Genomic DNA, 16022 nt, shown 5'->3' on the forward strand with positions numbered 1-16022 from the left:
TTTGTTTTGGTGACATTTGCATACGACGAGCTGGGCAAGCTTTTAATGACGAGCAGCTCACATTTCTTCTATTCCAAGAGATCTTCTGGATTATCAACTCAAGTCTTTACAATTTTAGAGCCTTTTTAGTTCGGTTGGCTCGTGTTGGAGGCTACAGCGGCAAAGCGGGCAAGTGTGTTGCTTGAAGAGCCACATCGAGATACAGTCGCGATGGTAGAAGTGCTTGCACTTGGGCAACACACACACCTCTTGCCCGTCGCTAAACTCCCCAAGGCAAATGGGGCACTCCTCTCTCCCTCGCTCCCTCACGCTGTAGAGCTCCAGGGGAAGTACAACCAAATCCATACCATTCTCAAATTCCTTCTCAGCCTCGCCATCCCTGGTGGAAGCTCCAGTGCCATACCCCGTGTCACCAAAGCTGCAATCTCCATCTTTAATGCACAACCAGCAGCTCCAACCCGCAAACCAGGCGCCACCCAACAAGCAACAGATTTCAGACATTGCCCACTATAGTGTGATAGGGTTTTTCCTTTTAGTTCTTTGGCTCTTTTATACCAGTCCGCCACCTTTTCCGATCGCGGGCACCGTATCATTTACCATACGCTCCGTACAGCTCATTGTCCGCTATAAACCGGCGGCTCCCATTGCAATCCAGGCATGGCACCAAGCTCGCTCCTCCACACCCCTATAAGCTCCTGAGTTTGGAGCTCCCGGGAGGTCATCCAACCCAGTACTATTCAAACCCAAGGACGCTTAACCCCAAATATCCCAAGACCCTTAACCGATTGGAAAAGAGGATGCACTCTTGTTCATGGGCCTTTTCCCTCTATATTTGAACCCCATGGATCGTCTCTCAAGTAGTTCCCTTTGGTTGCTTACAATCCACCACGCTTCCCTGCAAGTTCACGCCCTCGTGAACGGAAGCTGAGAGCCGCAACTCTCCCGAGAGCCCCACTCTCTTGACACCCTACCCCTCGGGTCGAGCCCAGCGGGAGTAAACTGGACCAGCCAGATGTCAATCAACATGTGGTGTGATTCCCTTAGCCAACCAACAGAGTTGGACCCGAGACCGCTCTGATATCAAATGTAAGCTCTTAAGTTTGGACTTCCCGGGAGGTCACCCAACCCAGTACTATTCAAACCCAAGGACGCTTAACCCCAAATATCCCAACACCCTTAACCAATTGGAAAAGAGGGTGCACTTTTGTTCATGGGCCCTTTCCCTCTATATTTGAACCCCATGGATCGTCTCTCAAGTCGTTCCCTTTGGTTGCTTACAACCCCTTGCAAGCCATGGTGGTGTCTGTCCGCAAATATCCGCTGCTTATCATGCAAGAGCTTGCGAAGCTGGCCCTTGTTTTTTCGTTTAGCTGCTCCACGCCACCAATGTACCTGAGGAAGAGAACAAACGAGGACGGCGATGGATTAATTCCCTGACTGTGATGGATCGAAACTTATATAGTTTCGAGATCGTGGGGCTGGGGACGTACCTTCCATCGATTGGAACTCGATTGTCCATCGCCCAACTCCGGCTCCATCGTGGAGACTCCTTTGCTCTCGAACGCAATGCCGTGGATCGCTGTGGTGGTGCTGCATTCCTCGTCGTGTGGTTTGAACGGAAGCGTGAGCCTGTCCCTGGGAGGTTCTTTGATCGTCGAGCTCGAGACGGACAAATGACCAAGATCCTACAGTAATTCTGGTGGAAGCAGCAGACATCAGTGAGTTCTAAGCTCTCGTTATCTGGAGTTAATATGGATGTCTAAAAGGGACGACAGTTGCGGTTTGCGGAATGGTTGGTTCCGGTAAATCGAGCTTGCTCTCGTGCTGGCATGGTACGCATTTTACCATTCTCTCTTTCTTTCCTTACATCTGCTTTTACAGGTCCAGGTAACTGGAAGAACATCATACGTGGGCCAGACTGTTGGGTACAAAGTGGAATGATCGAGAATAATGTAATAATAATACCGGAACCAACCATTCCGCTTCTTTCACCGGACTCATCGTTTTCAATCAACACCTCTGTCCTAATGAGGTTGCATTTATTTGCAGAGGTATTACATATCGTCAGGCAGGGAGCTTTCCAGGCTTTAAGGCATCCAGAAGGATTCACCACTTTGCGGAATCTATTGCAGGAGCTCCGACAGTACGAGGCTTTTGCCAGGAAGAGCGTTTCAAGCACAGGATCAATACGTCTGCTCGAGCCTATCTCTACTCGGCTGCAGTCATGGAGTGGGCTTCTATGACTAGAACTCCACCACCAACGTTGTCTTTGGTTTCTGTTTGATTCTAATCGGTTATCTCTCTCCCGGCAGCAGTATTCTCGCATTCCCAGCAATGCGATTGAAGAGTCTAAGCTTCTGGAAAGCTGACCTGCCACAGGAAGCGCTGAGCTGGGAGCTTAAGGTAGGAATTTCTAAAACTTCTATAATGGCTTTGGAAATTTAACAACAAAAACGTTTCTATGTGATATAGCATTCAGGCCATATTCCGAGCCAGCCAGTGGAAAGAGCGTGATTGACGGCATAGACATAATGAAGATGATCTCCGATCCAAACTCAGCATCATTCCATAGGATCCAGCGCTGTTCAAAGGCATCATCCGCTAGATCAGTTAAAACTAGTTATTCTTGTTGGTGCTAAGTGCACCCTTGGATAAATGACTCGGAGACCTCGTGCGTGCCAAGGAAGAAAAGCTGGACAGGCAATAAATGTGTAAAAGTTTTCTTCCTTATGTTTTGAAAATGGTGAGAACTGGAGCATGGGACAGAGACAATTGTTTTGCCTATGCGAAAACAAGCCCCTGTTTTGGTACTGGACGAGGCCACCACATCCGTGGACAGTGCTACTGTTATCAACATTGCTCACCTACTGTGGTGGACAGCGACTAAGTAGTAAACCTAAACGATGGTATTGTTTTTGTTTTGGTGACATTTGCATAACAATCTTTCTCGGTAGGACGCATAGCTGTTTAATGAAGAGCAACTCACATTTCTTCTATTCCAAGAGATCTTCTAAACAATTTTAGAGCCTTTTAAGTTCGGTTGGCCCGTGTCGGAGCGGGCAAGTGGGTTGCCTGAAGAGCCACAACGAGAGACAGTCGCGATGGTAGAAGTGCTTGCACTTGGGCAATACAGTCACCTCTTGCCCGTCGCCAAACTCCCCAAGGCAAATCGGGCACTCCTCTCTCCCTCGCTCCCTCACGCTGTAGAGCTCCAGGGGAAGTACCACCGAATCCATGCCATTCTCAAGTTTCTTCTCGGCCTCGCCATCCCTGGTGGAAGCTCCAGTGCCATACCCCGCGTCACCAAAGCTGCAATCTCCATCTTTGATGCACAACCAGCAGCTCCAACCCGCAAACCACGCGCCACCCAACAAGCAACAGATTTCAGACATCGCCCACTATAGTCGGTGTGATAGGGTTTTTCCTTTCACCTCTTTGGGGCTCTTTTATACCAGTCCGCCACCTTTTCCGATCGCCAGCGGTTGGAGTGGTTAGCTGAAGAAATCGTTCTTGACGCAGCTCGCAATAATTTGGACGACTAGAATGGCCACCTTAGCTACTTTGTGGCTGACTTCAGGGGGTTTTTGTTTGCGACAGCGTTGGTATAAAATCTGCCAGAATGTAAAACTCTGTAGACTTCACGAGGCAGGAACGAACGTGATATTTAATCTGAAGGAGTTGAGTCTGAATTTTTTCTTGTGAGTTTCTTCTTGTCTACAAAGTCCCGGCGGACTAGAAAGCTCAAGACCATCAAGATTCCCCCTTTCGCTGCTTCTCTGTGTCGCATTTCTTCATGGATCACGTCTTGCCGAGGAGTTCTCCTGCCTGGCTTGTTGTTGGTAGCATCGCGCAAGAGAGGAGGCAATCCAGCCTCGTGACGCTGAGACATTTTCTTCTCGTTCTGTGCTAGCCTTGGATGATCTTGTCGCGTCCAATTAGTTTACGCACAAATCGTATTTACCCGCTTCAGGTGACTTCTTATTCTATACCAGCAAGTCGGGGCTGCTGCGATTGCTACTGTGGTTGCTACGCTGATTTCGGCGGCTATAAACACTCCGTTTAGCTCCTGCAAGACAAGTACCAGGGCAAGATCATGGAGGCCAAGGACGCCCGAATGCGAGCAACGACGGAATGCTTAAAGAGCATGAGGATTCTCACTTACCTGCAGAAACTGGAAGCCTTGAGAGGTGTGGAGTATGGCTGGCTGAAGAAATCGTTTCTTTCCGCTTCTGGACAGATGATCACTGGAGTGGTCACTTTTGGTACTTGTGTGGTGCTGAAGATACCTCTGACCACTGGGAAAGTTCTTTCAGCGCTGGCCACCTTTAGAATTTTACAGGAGGCTAGCAGACTGTATTTCAACTCTGTCTCAAACAAGAGTTTCGCTGGATCGGCTGAGTAAGTTTCTTCACGAGCCAGAGCTTCAGGCTGTTTCTCGGACAAATGACCAAGATCCTACAGTAATTCTGGTGGAAGCAGCAGACGTCAGATGTCCTGAGCTAGAGTTAATCTGGATGTCAAAAAAGGGACGACAGTTGCGGTTTGCGGAAAATTGAGCTTGCTCTCGTGCCTTCTGGGAGAAATCCCAAAACTATGGTACGCATTTTTGTATTCTACCATTCTCCTTCCATCTGCTTTTGCAGGTCCAGGTAACTGGAAGAACATCGTACGTGGGCCAGACTGCTTGGGTACAAAGTGGAACGATCGAGAATAATGTTTGTTTTGGCTCGCCTATGGACAGAAGTAAATACGATCGCGTGCTGGAGATGTGTCAACTCAAAAGAGATCTGGAAGTTCTTCCATTCGGAAATCAGATAGAAATAGGCGAGAGGGGCGTCAATTTAAGTGGGGTTAGATAGCCGTGAAAGAAAGACAGAAAAAGAAAATGGAGGCCATGGCCGGGCGGCCAGAAGCAAAGGATACAACTTGCTCGTGCACTGTATCAGGATGGTGATACCTGCCTACTTGATGATACTTTCGGTGCCATGGACGTGGAAACTGGTATGTCTCTGTTTGGCTCTGTGATCTCACTCATAAATCATACACAGAATGTGTTCTTAATTCATTATTGATAATAATATAAAATAAAGTCCACGTTGACGAGCTCAATGTAGGTAAAAGATGGGCGATCTGGACCTTACTCTCAGCTTTTCCAAGCGAGCTAAACCTCTTGTTCTTGAGTGCCAATCTCTACATAAATTTCCCAAAGAGTGCTTGTTGGAGCACACAACAAGGCTATGGAGGTATCCAAATAATGAAGTAAAAAACAGAAGTGCAGAAGTCGAACGAGCCCAAGGCAGAACAACTGGTACAAAAAGAAGAACGCGAGAAAGGTAGTTTGGTTTGCAACTTTATGGATACTACTGCACGGCAGTTTACAAGGGCGTATGTTGGTGAGTATGCTACTGTTTCAAATCTTGCGTTAGACTGGTGGATGGCTCAGCGACGGCTGTTTGATCCTATTCGGTTGATCATCGGATACAGAGGATTTTTCGCTTGGAGCATCGCTGTGAACACCAGTAGGAATTCATTTGGTGAATTCTATTTGGAGCATCGCTGTTCGTGCTTCTCAGGGTGCTACATCATGTCATCAGCCTCGCGACATCTCAGAAGTTCTTCTTTGACATACTCCACTCATTTGCCAATTGATGTGGTTTTTTTATTCGACTCCAACTGGTAGAATTCTCAGCCGGGTACATCCGCTTACGTTTGAAGTTTTTAATCTCAGGCTTCTACAGACCAAAGTGCTCTCGACTTAAATGTGCCTTACAGGCTTGGGGGCCTTGCGTTCTCAGGAGTACAGCTTTTATACATTGTGGGAGTTATGTCTCAAGCAGTTTGGAGTTTTAATCGTTTTTGCTCCTGTGTTTGTTTTCTGTATCTTGCTACAGGTACATCTCTTTTTCAATCAATACCTCTGTTCTAATTAGAGTTGAATCTATTTGCAAAGGTGTTATATACCGTCAGGCAGGCAGAAGGATTCACCACTTTGCGGAATCTATTGCAGGAGCTCCGACAGTACGAGGCTTTTGCCAGGAAGAGCGTTTCATGCACAGGATCGACACGTCTGCTCGAGTCTATCTCTACTCGGCTGCAGCCATGGAGTGGGCCTCTATGAGGCTAGAACTCCTCACCAACGTTGTCTTTGGTTTCTGTTTGCTTCGATAAGGTTATCTCCCTCCCCTCGCATTCCCAGCGAGGCACCATGGGAGATTGAAGAGTCTAAGCTTCCGGAAAGCTGGCCTGCCACATGAAACGTTGAGCTAGTGGAGCTTAAGGTAGGAATTTCTAAAACTTCTATAATGGCTTTGGAACTTGAACAACATTTCTACGTGACATAGGTCCGCTACAACTCCAACTCACCGCTTGTTTCAACAATAACTGTGTATTTCCCGGAGTCGAGAGGATTGGAGTCGTGGGCCGGACTGGCAGTGAAAAATCCATGTTCATCCAGGCCATATTCTGAGCCAGCCGGTGGAAAGATCGTGATCGACGGCATGGACATAACGAAGATGATCTCCGATCCAGGCTCAGCATCATTCCACAGGATCCAACGCTGTTCGAAAGCATCCTTTCTAAGTTTCTTAAAAACCCTTGGATAAATGACTCGGAAACCTCGTGCGTGTATGTGTAAAAGGTGAGGACTGGAGCATGGGACAGAGACAATTGTTTTGCCTTGGACGAGTTATGCTAAAACAAGCCCGTGTTTTGATACTGGACGAGGCCACCACATCCGTGGACAGTGCCACCAATGGAGTGATTTCCCGGGATGCACTGTTATCACCATCGCTCGCCTACTGTGGTGGACAGCGACTAAGTCCTAAACGATGGTATTGTTTTGTTTTGGTGACATTTGCATACGACGAGCCGGGCAAGCTTTTAATGAAGAGCAGCTCACATTTCTTCTATTCCAAGAGATCTGGATTATCAACTCAAGTCTTTACAATTTTAGAGCCTTTTTAGTTCGGTTGGCTCGTGTCGGAGGCTACAGCGGCAAAGCGGGCAAGTGTGTTGCTTGAAGAGCCACAACGAGATACAGTCGCGATGGTAAAAGTGCTTCCACTTGGGCAACACACACACCTCTTGCCCGTCGCCAAACTCCCCAAGGCAAATGGGGCACTCCTCTCTCCCTCGCTCCCTCACGCTATAGAGCTCCAGGGGAAGTACCACCGAATCCATGCCATTCTCAAGTTTCTTCTCGGCCTCGCCATCCCTGGTGGAAGCTCCAGTGCCATACCCCGCGTCACCAAAGCTGCAATGTCCATCTTTAATGCACAACCAGCAGCTCCAACCCGCAAACCACGCGCCACCCAACAAGCAACAGATTTCAGACATCGCCCACTATAGTCGGTGTGATAGGTTTTTCCTTTCAGTTCTTTGGGGCTCTTTTATACCAGTCCACCACCTTTTCCGATCGCCAGCTAAGTGCACAGCGGGCACCGTTTGCCATTCACCGTACACTCCGTACAGCCCATTGTCGTTCCCATTGCAATCCAGGCATGGCACCAAGCTCGCTCCTCCACACCCCTTGCAAGCCATGGCGGTGTCTGTCCGCAAATCTCCACTGCTTATCATGCAAGAGCTTGCGAAGCTGGCCCTTGTTTTTTCGTTTAGCCGCTCCACGCCACGAATGTACCTGAGGAAGAGAACAAACGAGGACGGCGATGGATTAATTCCCTGACTGTGATGGATCGAAACTTATATAGTTTCGAGATCGTGGGGTACCTTCGATCGATGAACAGCGCTGGAAGTCGACTGTAGCACTCCTTTGCTCTCGAACGCAATGCCGTGGATCGCTGTGGTGGTGCTGCATTCCTCGTCGTGTGGTTTGAACGAGAGCGTGAGCCTGTTCCTGGGAGGTTCTTTCATCGTCGAGCTCGAGACCTCCGAGATCCAGTGGTCGTTGCGGGTTTGCTCCATCATGGACACGAAAGTGGAGAGGAGATCACAGTCATCGTTTGCGGCGTTGTCTCTCGTGGAAGAAGTAGTCACGCATTGGATGGCCAACCTGTGCTTGAAGTCACGAGATTCGTTGAGTTTCTTCTTGTCTACAAAGTCCCGGCCGACTAGTAAGCGATAAAGGCCCGCGCGACGCTCACAAATTACGTATATAGGAAAGGCTTGCGACTTTCTAACTTGTCGCAGGAGAAATACACCAGCGGAGAGATTGTCAACCATATGGCAGTGGATATCCAGAGGGTTCTCGACTTCTTGTATATGCACGATATCTGGATTTTACTGCTTCAGGTGGCGTTGGCACTTCTTATTCTATACCAGAAAGTCGGGGTTGCTGCGATAGCTAACGTGGTTGCGACGCTGGCTTCGGTGGCTATCAACACTCCGTTTACCTCCTTGCGAGACAAGTACAAGGACAAGATCATGGAGGCCAAGGACGCCCGATTGCGACCTACAACGGAGTGCTTAAAGAGCATGAGGATTCTCAAGGTGCAAGCTTGGGAGAAGGCCTACCTGCAGAAACTGGAAGCCTTGAGATGGCTGGTTGAAGAAACCGTTCTTGACGCAGGCAGCTATAATTTTCCTCTTCTGGACAAATCCCAGTGGTCACTTTTGGTACTTGTGTAAAAATACCTCTGATCACTGGGAAAGTTCTTTCAGCGCTGGCCACCTTTAGAGTTTTACAGGAGGCGCTCACAGCTCTACCTGACTGTATTTCAACTCTGTCTCGAACAAGAGTTTCGCTGAATCGGCTGAGTAAGTTTCTTCACGAGCCAGAGCTTCAGGCGGATGCTGTTTCTCGGACAAATGACCAAGATCCTACAGTAATTCTGGTGGAAGCAGCAGACATCAGTGAGTGGATGTCTAGAAGGGACGACAGTTTCGGTTTGCGGAATGGTTGGTTCCGGTAAATCGAGCTTGCTCTTGTTCTGGCATGGTACGCATTTTACCATTCTCTCTTTCTTTCCTTACATCTGCTTTTACAGGTCCAGGTAACTGGAAGAACATCGTACGTGGGCCAGACTGTTGGGTACAATGATCGAGAATAGTGTTTGTTTTGGCTCGCCTATGAACAGAAGTAAATACTATCGTGTGCTGGAGATGTGTCAACTCAAAAGAGATCTGGAAATTCTTCCATTCGGAGATCAGACAGAAATAGGTGAGAGGGGCGTCAACTTGAGTGGCGGCCAGAAGCAAAGGATGCAACTTGTTCGTGCACTGTATCAGGATGGTGATATCTACCTACTTCACGATCCTTTTGATGCTGTGGACGTGGAAACTGGTACTCAAATATTCAGGGTGAGCATGTCTGTTTAGCTGTGTGATCTCACTCATATACGCAGGAGTGTGTTCTTCAAATTCATTCTTAATGCAAAGACTGACATTTTAGTGACGCATCAAGTGACCTCATTTTGGTATGCTTTATTTACGTTGACGAGCTAAAACTCACTAGCGAAAGCTGACTCAGTGAAGGTTGAAGAGGCTAAACCTCTTGTTCTTGAGTGCCAATCTCTACAAGGAGGAGCACACAACAAGGCTATGGTGCAATAATGAAGAAAAAAAGAAGTACAGAAGTTGAACCAGCCACCAAAGGAAGAACTGGTACAAAAAGAAGAACGTGAGAAATGTAGTTTTGGTTTGCAAGTTTACTGGAACTACTGCACGGCAGTTTACAAGGGCGTATATTGGTGAGTATGCTGCTGTTTCAAATCTTTCAAATTGCGTCAGACTGGTGAATGGCTCAGCGACGGCTGTATCTCCACAGTTTGATCCTATTCGGTTGATCATCGGATACGGAGGATTTTTCGCTTGGAGCATCGCTGTGAGTCTGGTGAATTCCAGTGAATTCCGTTTGGAGCATCGCTGTTCGTGCTTCTCAGGGTGTTACATCAGCAACATCTCAGAAGGTCTTCTTTGACATATTGCACTGCATTTTTCATTTGCGGATGTGGTTTTTTTATTCGACTCCTACTGGTAGAATTCTCAGCCGGGTTACGTTTTGAAGTTTTTAAACCAGCTTGTGCGGTGCTTTTACTTCTCAGGCTTCTACAGACCAAAGTGCTCTCGACTTAAATGTGCCTTACAGGCTTGGGGGCCTTGCGTTCTCAGGAGTATAGCTTTTCTACATTGTGGGAGTTATGTCTCAAGCAGTTTGGAGTCTTAATCGTTTTTGCTCCTGTGTCTGTTTTCTGTATCTTGCTACGGGTAAATCTCGTTTTCAATCAACACCTCTGTCCTAATGAGGTTGTATTTATTTGCAGAGATATTACATATCGTCAGGCAGGGAGCTTTCCAGGCTTTAAGGCATCCAGAAGGATTGACCACTTTGCGGAATCTATTGCAGGAGCTCCGACAGTACGAGAGGAAGAGCGTTTCAAGCACAGGATCAACACGTCTGCTCGAGTCTATCTCTACTCGGCTGCAGCCATGGAGTGGGCTTCTATGAGGCTAGAACTCCACCCCCAACGTTGTCTTTGGTTTCTGTTTGCTTCTAATCGGCCGGAAAGCTGACCTGTGCTGAGCTGGGAGCTTAAGGTAGGAATTTCTAAAACTTTATAATGGCTTTGGAAATTTAACAACAAAGACGTTTCTATGTGATATAGCATTCAGGCCATATTCCGAGCCAGCCAGTGGAAAGAGCGTGATTGACCGTGTGGACGATCTCCGATCCAAGCTCAGCATCATTCCACAGGATCCAGCGCTGTTCGACGGCATCATCTGCTAGATCAGTTAAAACTAGTCATTCTTGTAAGTGCTAAGTGCACCCTTGGATAAATGACTCGGAGACCTCGTGCGTGCCAAGGAAGAAAAGCTGGACAAGCAATAAATGTGTAAAAGTTTTCTTCCTTATGTCTGAAAATGGTGAGAACTGGAGCATGGGACAGAGTCAATTGTTCTGCCTATGCGAAAACAAGCCCCTGTTTTGGTACTGGACGAGGCCACCACATCCGTGGACAGCGCTACTGTTATCAACATCGCTCACCTACTGTGGTGGACAGCGACTAAGTAGTAAACCTAAACGATGGTATTGTTTTTGTTTTGGTATAACAATCTTTCTCGGTAGGACGCATAGCTGTTTAATGAAGAGCAACTCACATTTCTTCTATTCCAAGAGATCTCCTAAACAATTTTAGAGCCTTTTAAGTTCGGTTGGCCCGTGTCGGACGCTACAGCGGCAAAGCGGGCAAGTGGGTTGCCTGAAGAGCCACGACGAGAGACAGTCGCGATGGTAGAAGTGCTTGCACTTGGGCAACACAGCCACCTCTTGCCCGTCGCCAAACTCCCCAAGGCAAATCGGGCACTCCTCTCTCCCTCGCTCCCTCACGCTGTAGAGCTCCAGGGGAAGTACCACCGACTCCATGCCATTCTCAAATTCCTTCTCGGCCTCGCCATCCCTGGTGGAAGCTCCAGTGCCATACCCCGCGTCACCAAAGCTGCAATCTCCATCTCTAATGCACAACCAGCAGCTCCAACCCGCAAACCACGCGCCACCCAACAAGCAACAGATTTCAGACATCGCCCACTATAGTCGGTGTGATAGGGTTTGTCCTTTCACCTCTTTGGGGCTCTTTTATACCAGTCCACCACCTTTTCCGATCGCCAGCTACGTACACAGCGGGCACCGTACCATTCCATTCACCGTACACTCCGTACAGCCCTCCGGCAGCCCATTGTCCGCTATAAACCGGCGGCTCCCATTGCAATCCAGGCATGGCACCAAGCTCGCTCCTCCACACCCCTTGCAAGCCATGGCGGTGTCTCTCCACAAATCTCCGCCGCTTGGATCATGCAAGAGCTTGCGAAGTTGGCACTTGCTTTTCAATTCGTTTAGCCGCTCCACGCCACCAATGTACCTGAGAAAGGGAACAAACGAGGACGGCGGTGGATTAATTCCCTGACTGTGATGGATCGAAACTTATATAGTTTCGAGATCGTGGGGGTGGGGACGTACCTTCCATCGACGAACAGCGCTGGAACTCGACTGTAGCCATCGCCCAACTCCGGCTCCGAGGAGACGTCTTTGCTCTCGAATGCAATGCCATGAATCGCTGTGGTGGTGCAGCATTCCTGTGGTTTGAGCTGGTGCGTGAGCCTGTCCCTGGGAGGTTCTTCGATCGTCGAGCTCGAGACCTCCGAGATCCAGTGGTCGTTGCGAATTTGCTCCATCATGGACTCGAATGTGGAGAGAAGATCACTGTCATCGTTTGCGGCGTTGTCTCTGGTGGAAGAAGAAGTCACGCATTGGATGGCTAACCTGTGCTTGAAGTCACGAGATCCGTCGTTGCTCAAAAGTGGAGAGGTGGAGTCGAGGATGACTTTCGGCGTGGGGGCCTGATCAACGCACGACCGGAGGTTGAAGGAAAAATTCCTGGCCACCACGATGTCTGGCGTGTTGTCCCCACACCTTGTCAATCCCTTCATGAGACTGCGCTGTGAATGCGAATGCGGTCCTCCAAACACCAGTGGACTCCGGGGGCTCTTCGGACTTCCACAGTGATTCCGGCTAGACTCCGGCGATGATGCCTCGCAGAGAGAGGAGATCTCGTCCTGGTCAGTCCACGACTCTGGCGTTGCCTGCCCGTCACTCCTCGCCTCCGGCATTGTGACACACGCTGCTTTCTCGTCTTGCTCTTCCAGCCCCTCCATGAGCGCCACCACGTCAATCACCTCGACTGCCTCCATCGCCTCAAAACCATCTTTTTTCTCCTCCTGGCGAGCTCTGACTTTCTCTGCGATTGGCAGCGGCTCAGGAGCGTGCTTGGCTCTGTGGTTCCTGCTATGGAGGAAGACCTCCACAATTGGAATGAGCAGGCGCTTCTTCCAAGACCGAGAGTGTCCTAGCCTCTTGGGCGATCTAGCCGTCGCTACTTCCTTAGAATTCGCACAGCCCATTTGCGAGTGTTTTCTTGCTATGGATTTCCCTGTTTAGTAGCCAAATACCGGAAAACTCCGCTGCAGCAAAAAGTCAAAGGAACCGATGAGACAAGCTAGAAAACAGAGCAAAAGAGCGAGCTAAAGCAATCACTCGCAGCAATTGCCCACCTTCCAGCGTTGAATTCCAATAGCCTCACCGACAGCATTTGTCTAGATGGTAGAGAGAAAAATTCGAGCGTCCTTTCGATCAGAGCGCCGCGCGGGGACCACGCTAGCCTGGGGGGAGGGACCCTTCACGCACAAATGGAGAGAGTGATTAGAATCAGCATAGAAAACCGAAAGTACTACTCGAATTCCAAGAAAATTCACCCTATAGAACGCAAGAAAACCATGAAAAAGAAGCAAGTGATCTATCTAGCAGTTCTCGATCGATGCAAATGCAAGGTACGTACCAGGGAGATCTCCACAAATGTATCTCTTGACCACAGCTCCAATTTCCAGAAAATCTAACCAATGAGATCGGCTGCCGCCGAGGGAGGCGAATTCTCTCCCAAAGATCCAAGAACTAGCTTCTTGGAATCCAAAATCTGGGACGAAAATCTTCCATATGCGCCGCCTTCGCTCATGTAGCGCCTCTTCTTGACCATCGCTAGCGGAAAAGAAAGAACTCTATCCTGTCTCTTAAAAGATACTTCCTCTCCAGGCGCTAGAAGGAATCGAACCCGAGATCTGCTGTTCTTCCAAGAACCATATTAATGCGATCGTCTCTACCTGTTTTTCGCATGGAGAATGGGATTTCCCTCTTCCTGCGAGCTCATCGAGCTCATAAAATCCTGCGCTCGCTCCAGAGACCTCTCTCGATGCCGGCAGCTCCACGAGCGCATCCTCCGCGAGGGAATCTGCGGCCAGAGCGTCTTCACGGCCCTGATCGACATGTATTCCAAGTGCGGCAGCGTCGACGACGCCCGATCCACATTCCTGTCCCTGCGCGACCCGGATTCTTACTCCTGGAACACGTTCCTGGCGGCGCTGGCGAGCCACGGGCATCTCCGCGAGGCGCACGACGCATTCGATCGAATGCCGCAGCGAAATATCGTGTCGTGGAGCGCGATCTTGAATGGCCATGCAATCATCGGAGAGATGCGCGAGGCGCTAGCGATTTTCGATCGAATGCCGATGAGGAACGCGGTGCCCTGGAATGCCCTGATCAAAGCGTATGCCCTAGATGGGAATCTGGTAGATGCGCGGCATCTATTCGAAACCATGCCCGCGAAGACGGCCGTGACGTGGAACCTCTTGATCACCAGCTATGCCCAGCTAGGGCATCTGGAGGAATGCTGGAGTTTCTTCAATTCCATGGCTGGTCGCGACATTGTGACCTGGACAACGATCATCCAGGTCTTTGCCGACGCCGGCGACATCGAATCGACACAGATTTTCTTTAATCGCGTGCCTTTTCGCAACATCTACACCTGGAACACGCTCCTCGCGGGCCATGCCCAATTAGGGCATCTTGATCGAGCGCTAGACCTCTTCCGGGAGATGCCCGAGCGCGATGTGATCTCCTGGAACGCCCTAATCGTTGCCCACGGCGAGAAGGGCTTTGTAGACCAAGCCCGGCGAGCATTCGACCTGATGCCCGAGCAAGACGTGGTGTCCTGGACGGCCATAGCACAGGCATATTCCCGAAATGGCCACCTGGCCCGCGCGCTCGGAATGTTCCAGGCGATGCCGCAGAAGAGCCCCTTCGCGTGGACGGCCACGATCTCGGGATATGCCGAGAACGGGCAAATGTGCGAGGCGGAATCTACCTTCCACACCATGGAGCACAAGGGGGTGGTGGCGTGGAACGCGCTGCTCCAGGGACACGTGGACAACGCCAGCGCCGTCGAGAAGGTGCGGTCGGGATTCGATCTCATGCCTGCGAGGAATCTCGTGGGCTGGAACTGCATGCTAGCGGCATATGCCCACGCGCGGCATCTTGACGAGGTCCGGGGGATATTCCACGCAATGCCGCAAAGGAACGCCTCCTCTTGGACCTCGCTGCTGGTGGCCACTGGCCACAAATGCCCGCCCCGTACAGCCGAGCTCGTGTACGGCAGAATGCCCCAGTGGAGCGTTCCCGCCACGACGAGCTTGCTCCTCACGCTGGCCCAGGGCGGCGAGCACTCGCGCGCGAAGGAGCTCTTCGATTCCATGCCGCAGCGCAGCGCGATCTCCTGGGCGGCGCTGCTCCAATCCAGCGCGCTGGACGCGAGCTCGGCGATGGAGGTCTTCGCGCGATCGCCGTGCCACAACCTCGCCGGGTGGACGGGGATGATCCAGTCACTAGCGCTGGCGGGACGGATCGACGCCGCGCGGGATCTCTTCGCGGCAATGCCCGAGCACGACACCAAGTCCGACACAGCGATGATCCAGGCGTACGCCGAGGCCGGGCATTTGCCGGAGGCGCTAGAGGTCTTCGCGTCCATCCCCTCGCCCGACGCATTCTCCTGGAACACCGTCTTGCAAGCCTGCGCTGTTCATGGCGATCTCGCGAAGCTCCGGGAGCTCCTCCACAAGATGGGCAATCCAAACGCCGTGTCGTGGACGATCCTGATAGTGGCGTATGCCCAGAGGGGGCATCTGGCGCTCGCGCGGGAGATCTTCGCCGGGATGGCCTCGCAGGACTTCGTCGCTTGGAGCGCGATGATCCTCGCCTACGCAAACACTGGCGCCTACGCCGCGGCGCTGGATCTCTTCCGGCAGATGGTTCTTCACGGCTTCCAGCCCAGCGACATCACCTTCGTGGGTCTTCTCGCGGCTTTCGGCCATGCCGGGAGGCTCCGCGAGGGCGTCGAGTGCTTTACGGCCATGCAGGACGGCTTCTTCGTGCCACCCACGCTCGTCCACTTCCACTGCATGATCAATGTTCTCGGCCGCTCCAAGCATCTGGGAGACGCCGAGGAGCTCGTCGAGACGATGCCGTTTCTGGCGGACGAGGTGGCGTGGATCACGCTGCTGGCAGCGTGTAAGATGCACGGCGACGTCAAGCGGGCCGAGAGGATCCTGGAGCGAGTGAAAGAGCCCACTGCGTATGTTCTCGTAGCGAACGCGCTGCGAGAGCCATCACTGGGCTTCGCTTCTGCAAAGTAGCAAGCGGGAAAGTTTTTAGAACCGACAAAAGTTTTGGAGAGATCATACCTGTGACC

General features: G+C 50.7%; 4 protein-coding genes across 4 annotated transcripts; 2 read left to right on the forward strand and 2 right to left on the reverse strand.

Annotated features, from left to right (window-relative positions):
* The first annotated feature begins 7921 nt into the window (after positions 1-7921).
* LOC9662950 (ABC transporter C family member 6) lies at positions 7922-10966 on the forward strand. The gene is given in 9 exon segments (XM_024669322.1): positions 7922-7984; positions 8083-8492; positions 8494-8556; positions 8558-8863; positions 9033-9255; positions 9626-9821; positions 10043-10423; positions 10560-10667; positions 10842-10966. Coding segments are annotated over 9 exon segments (1875 nt in total).
* LOC9641722 (RING-H2 finger protein ATL5) lies at positions 10964-11479 on the reverse strand. The gene has a single exon (XM_002960844.2). The coding sequence runs from the start codon at positions 11471-11473 to the stop codon at positions 11087-11089; it is 387 nt and encodes a 128-aa protein (XP_002960890.2). The 5' UTR covers positions 11474-11479; the 3' UTR covers positions 10964-11086.
* Positions 11480-11484: 5 nt separating this feature from the next.
* LOC112346827 lies at positions 11485-13502 on the reverse strand. Its single transcript, XM_024676594.1, has 4 exons — positions 13284-13502; positions 13000-13122; positions 11909-12909; positions 11485-11810 (listed from the first exon to the last, which is right to left on the reverse strand). Exons 3-4 carry the CDS (start codon positions 12847-12849, stop codon positions 11561-11563), a joined length of 1191 nt encoding a protein of 396 aa, XP_024532362.1. The 5' UTR covers positions 12850-12909; positions 13000-13122; positions 13284-13502; the 3' UTR covers positions 11485-11560.
* Positions 13503-13971: 469 nt separating this feature from the next.
* On the forward strand, positions 13972-15966 carry LOC9641723 (pentatricopeptide repeat-containing protein At4g02750). The gene has a single exon (XM_002960182.2). It carries the CDS (start codon positions 13972-13974, stop codon positions 15964-15966), a length of 1995 nt encoding a protein of 664 aa, XP_002960228.2.
* Positions 15967-16022: the final 56 nt, after the last annotated feature.

Source organism: Selaginella moellendorffii, unplaced genomic scaffold (assembly GCF_000143415.4).
Source record: "Selaginella moellendorffii unplaced genomic scaffold, v1.0 SELMOscaffold_0, whole genome shotgun sequence".
NCBI lineage: Eukaryota > Viridiplantae > Streptophyta > Lycopodiopsida > Selaginellales > Selaginellaceae > Selaginella > Selaginella moellendorffii.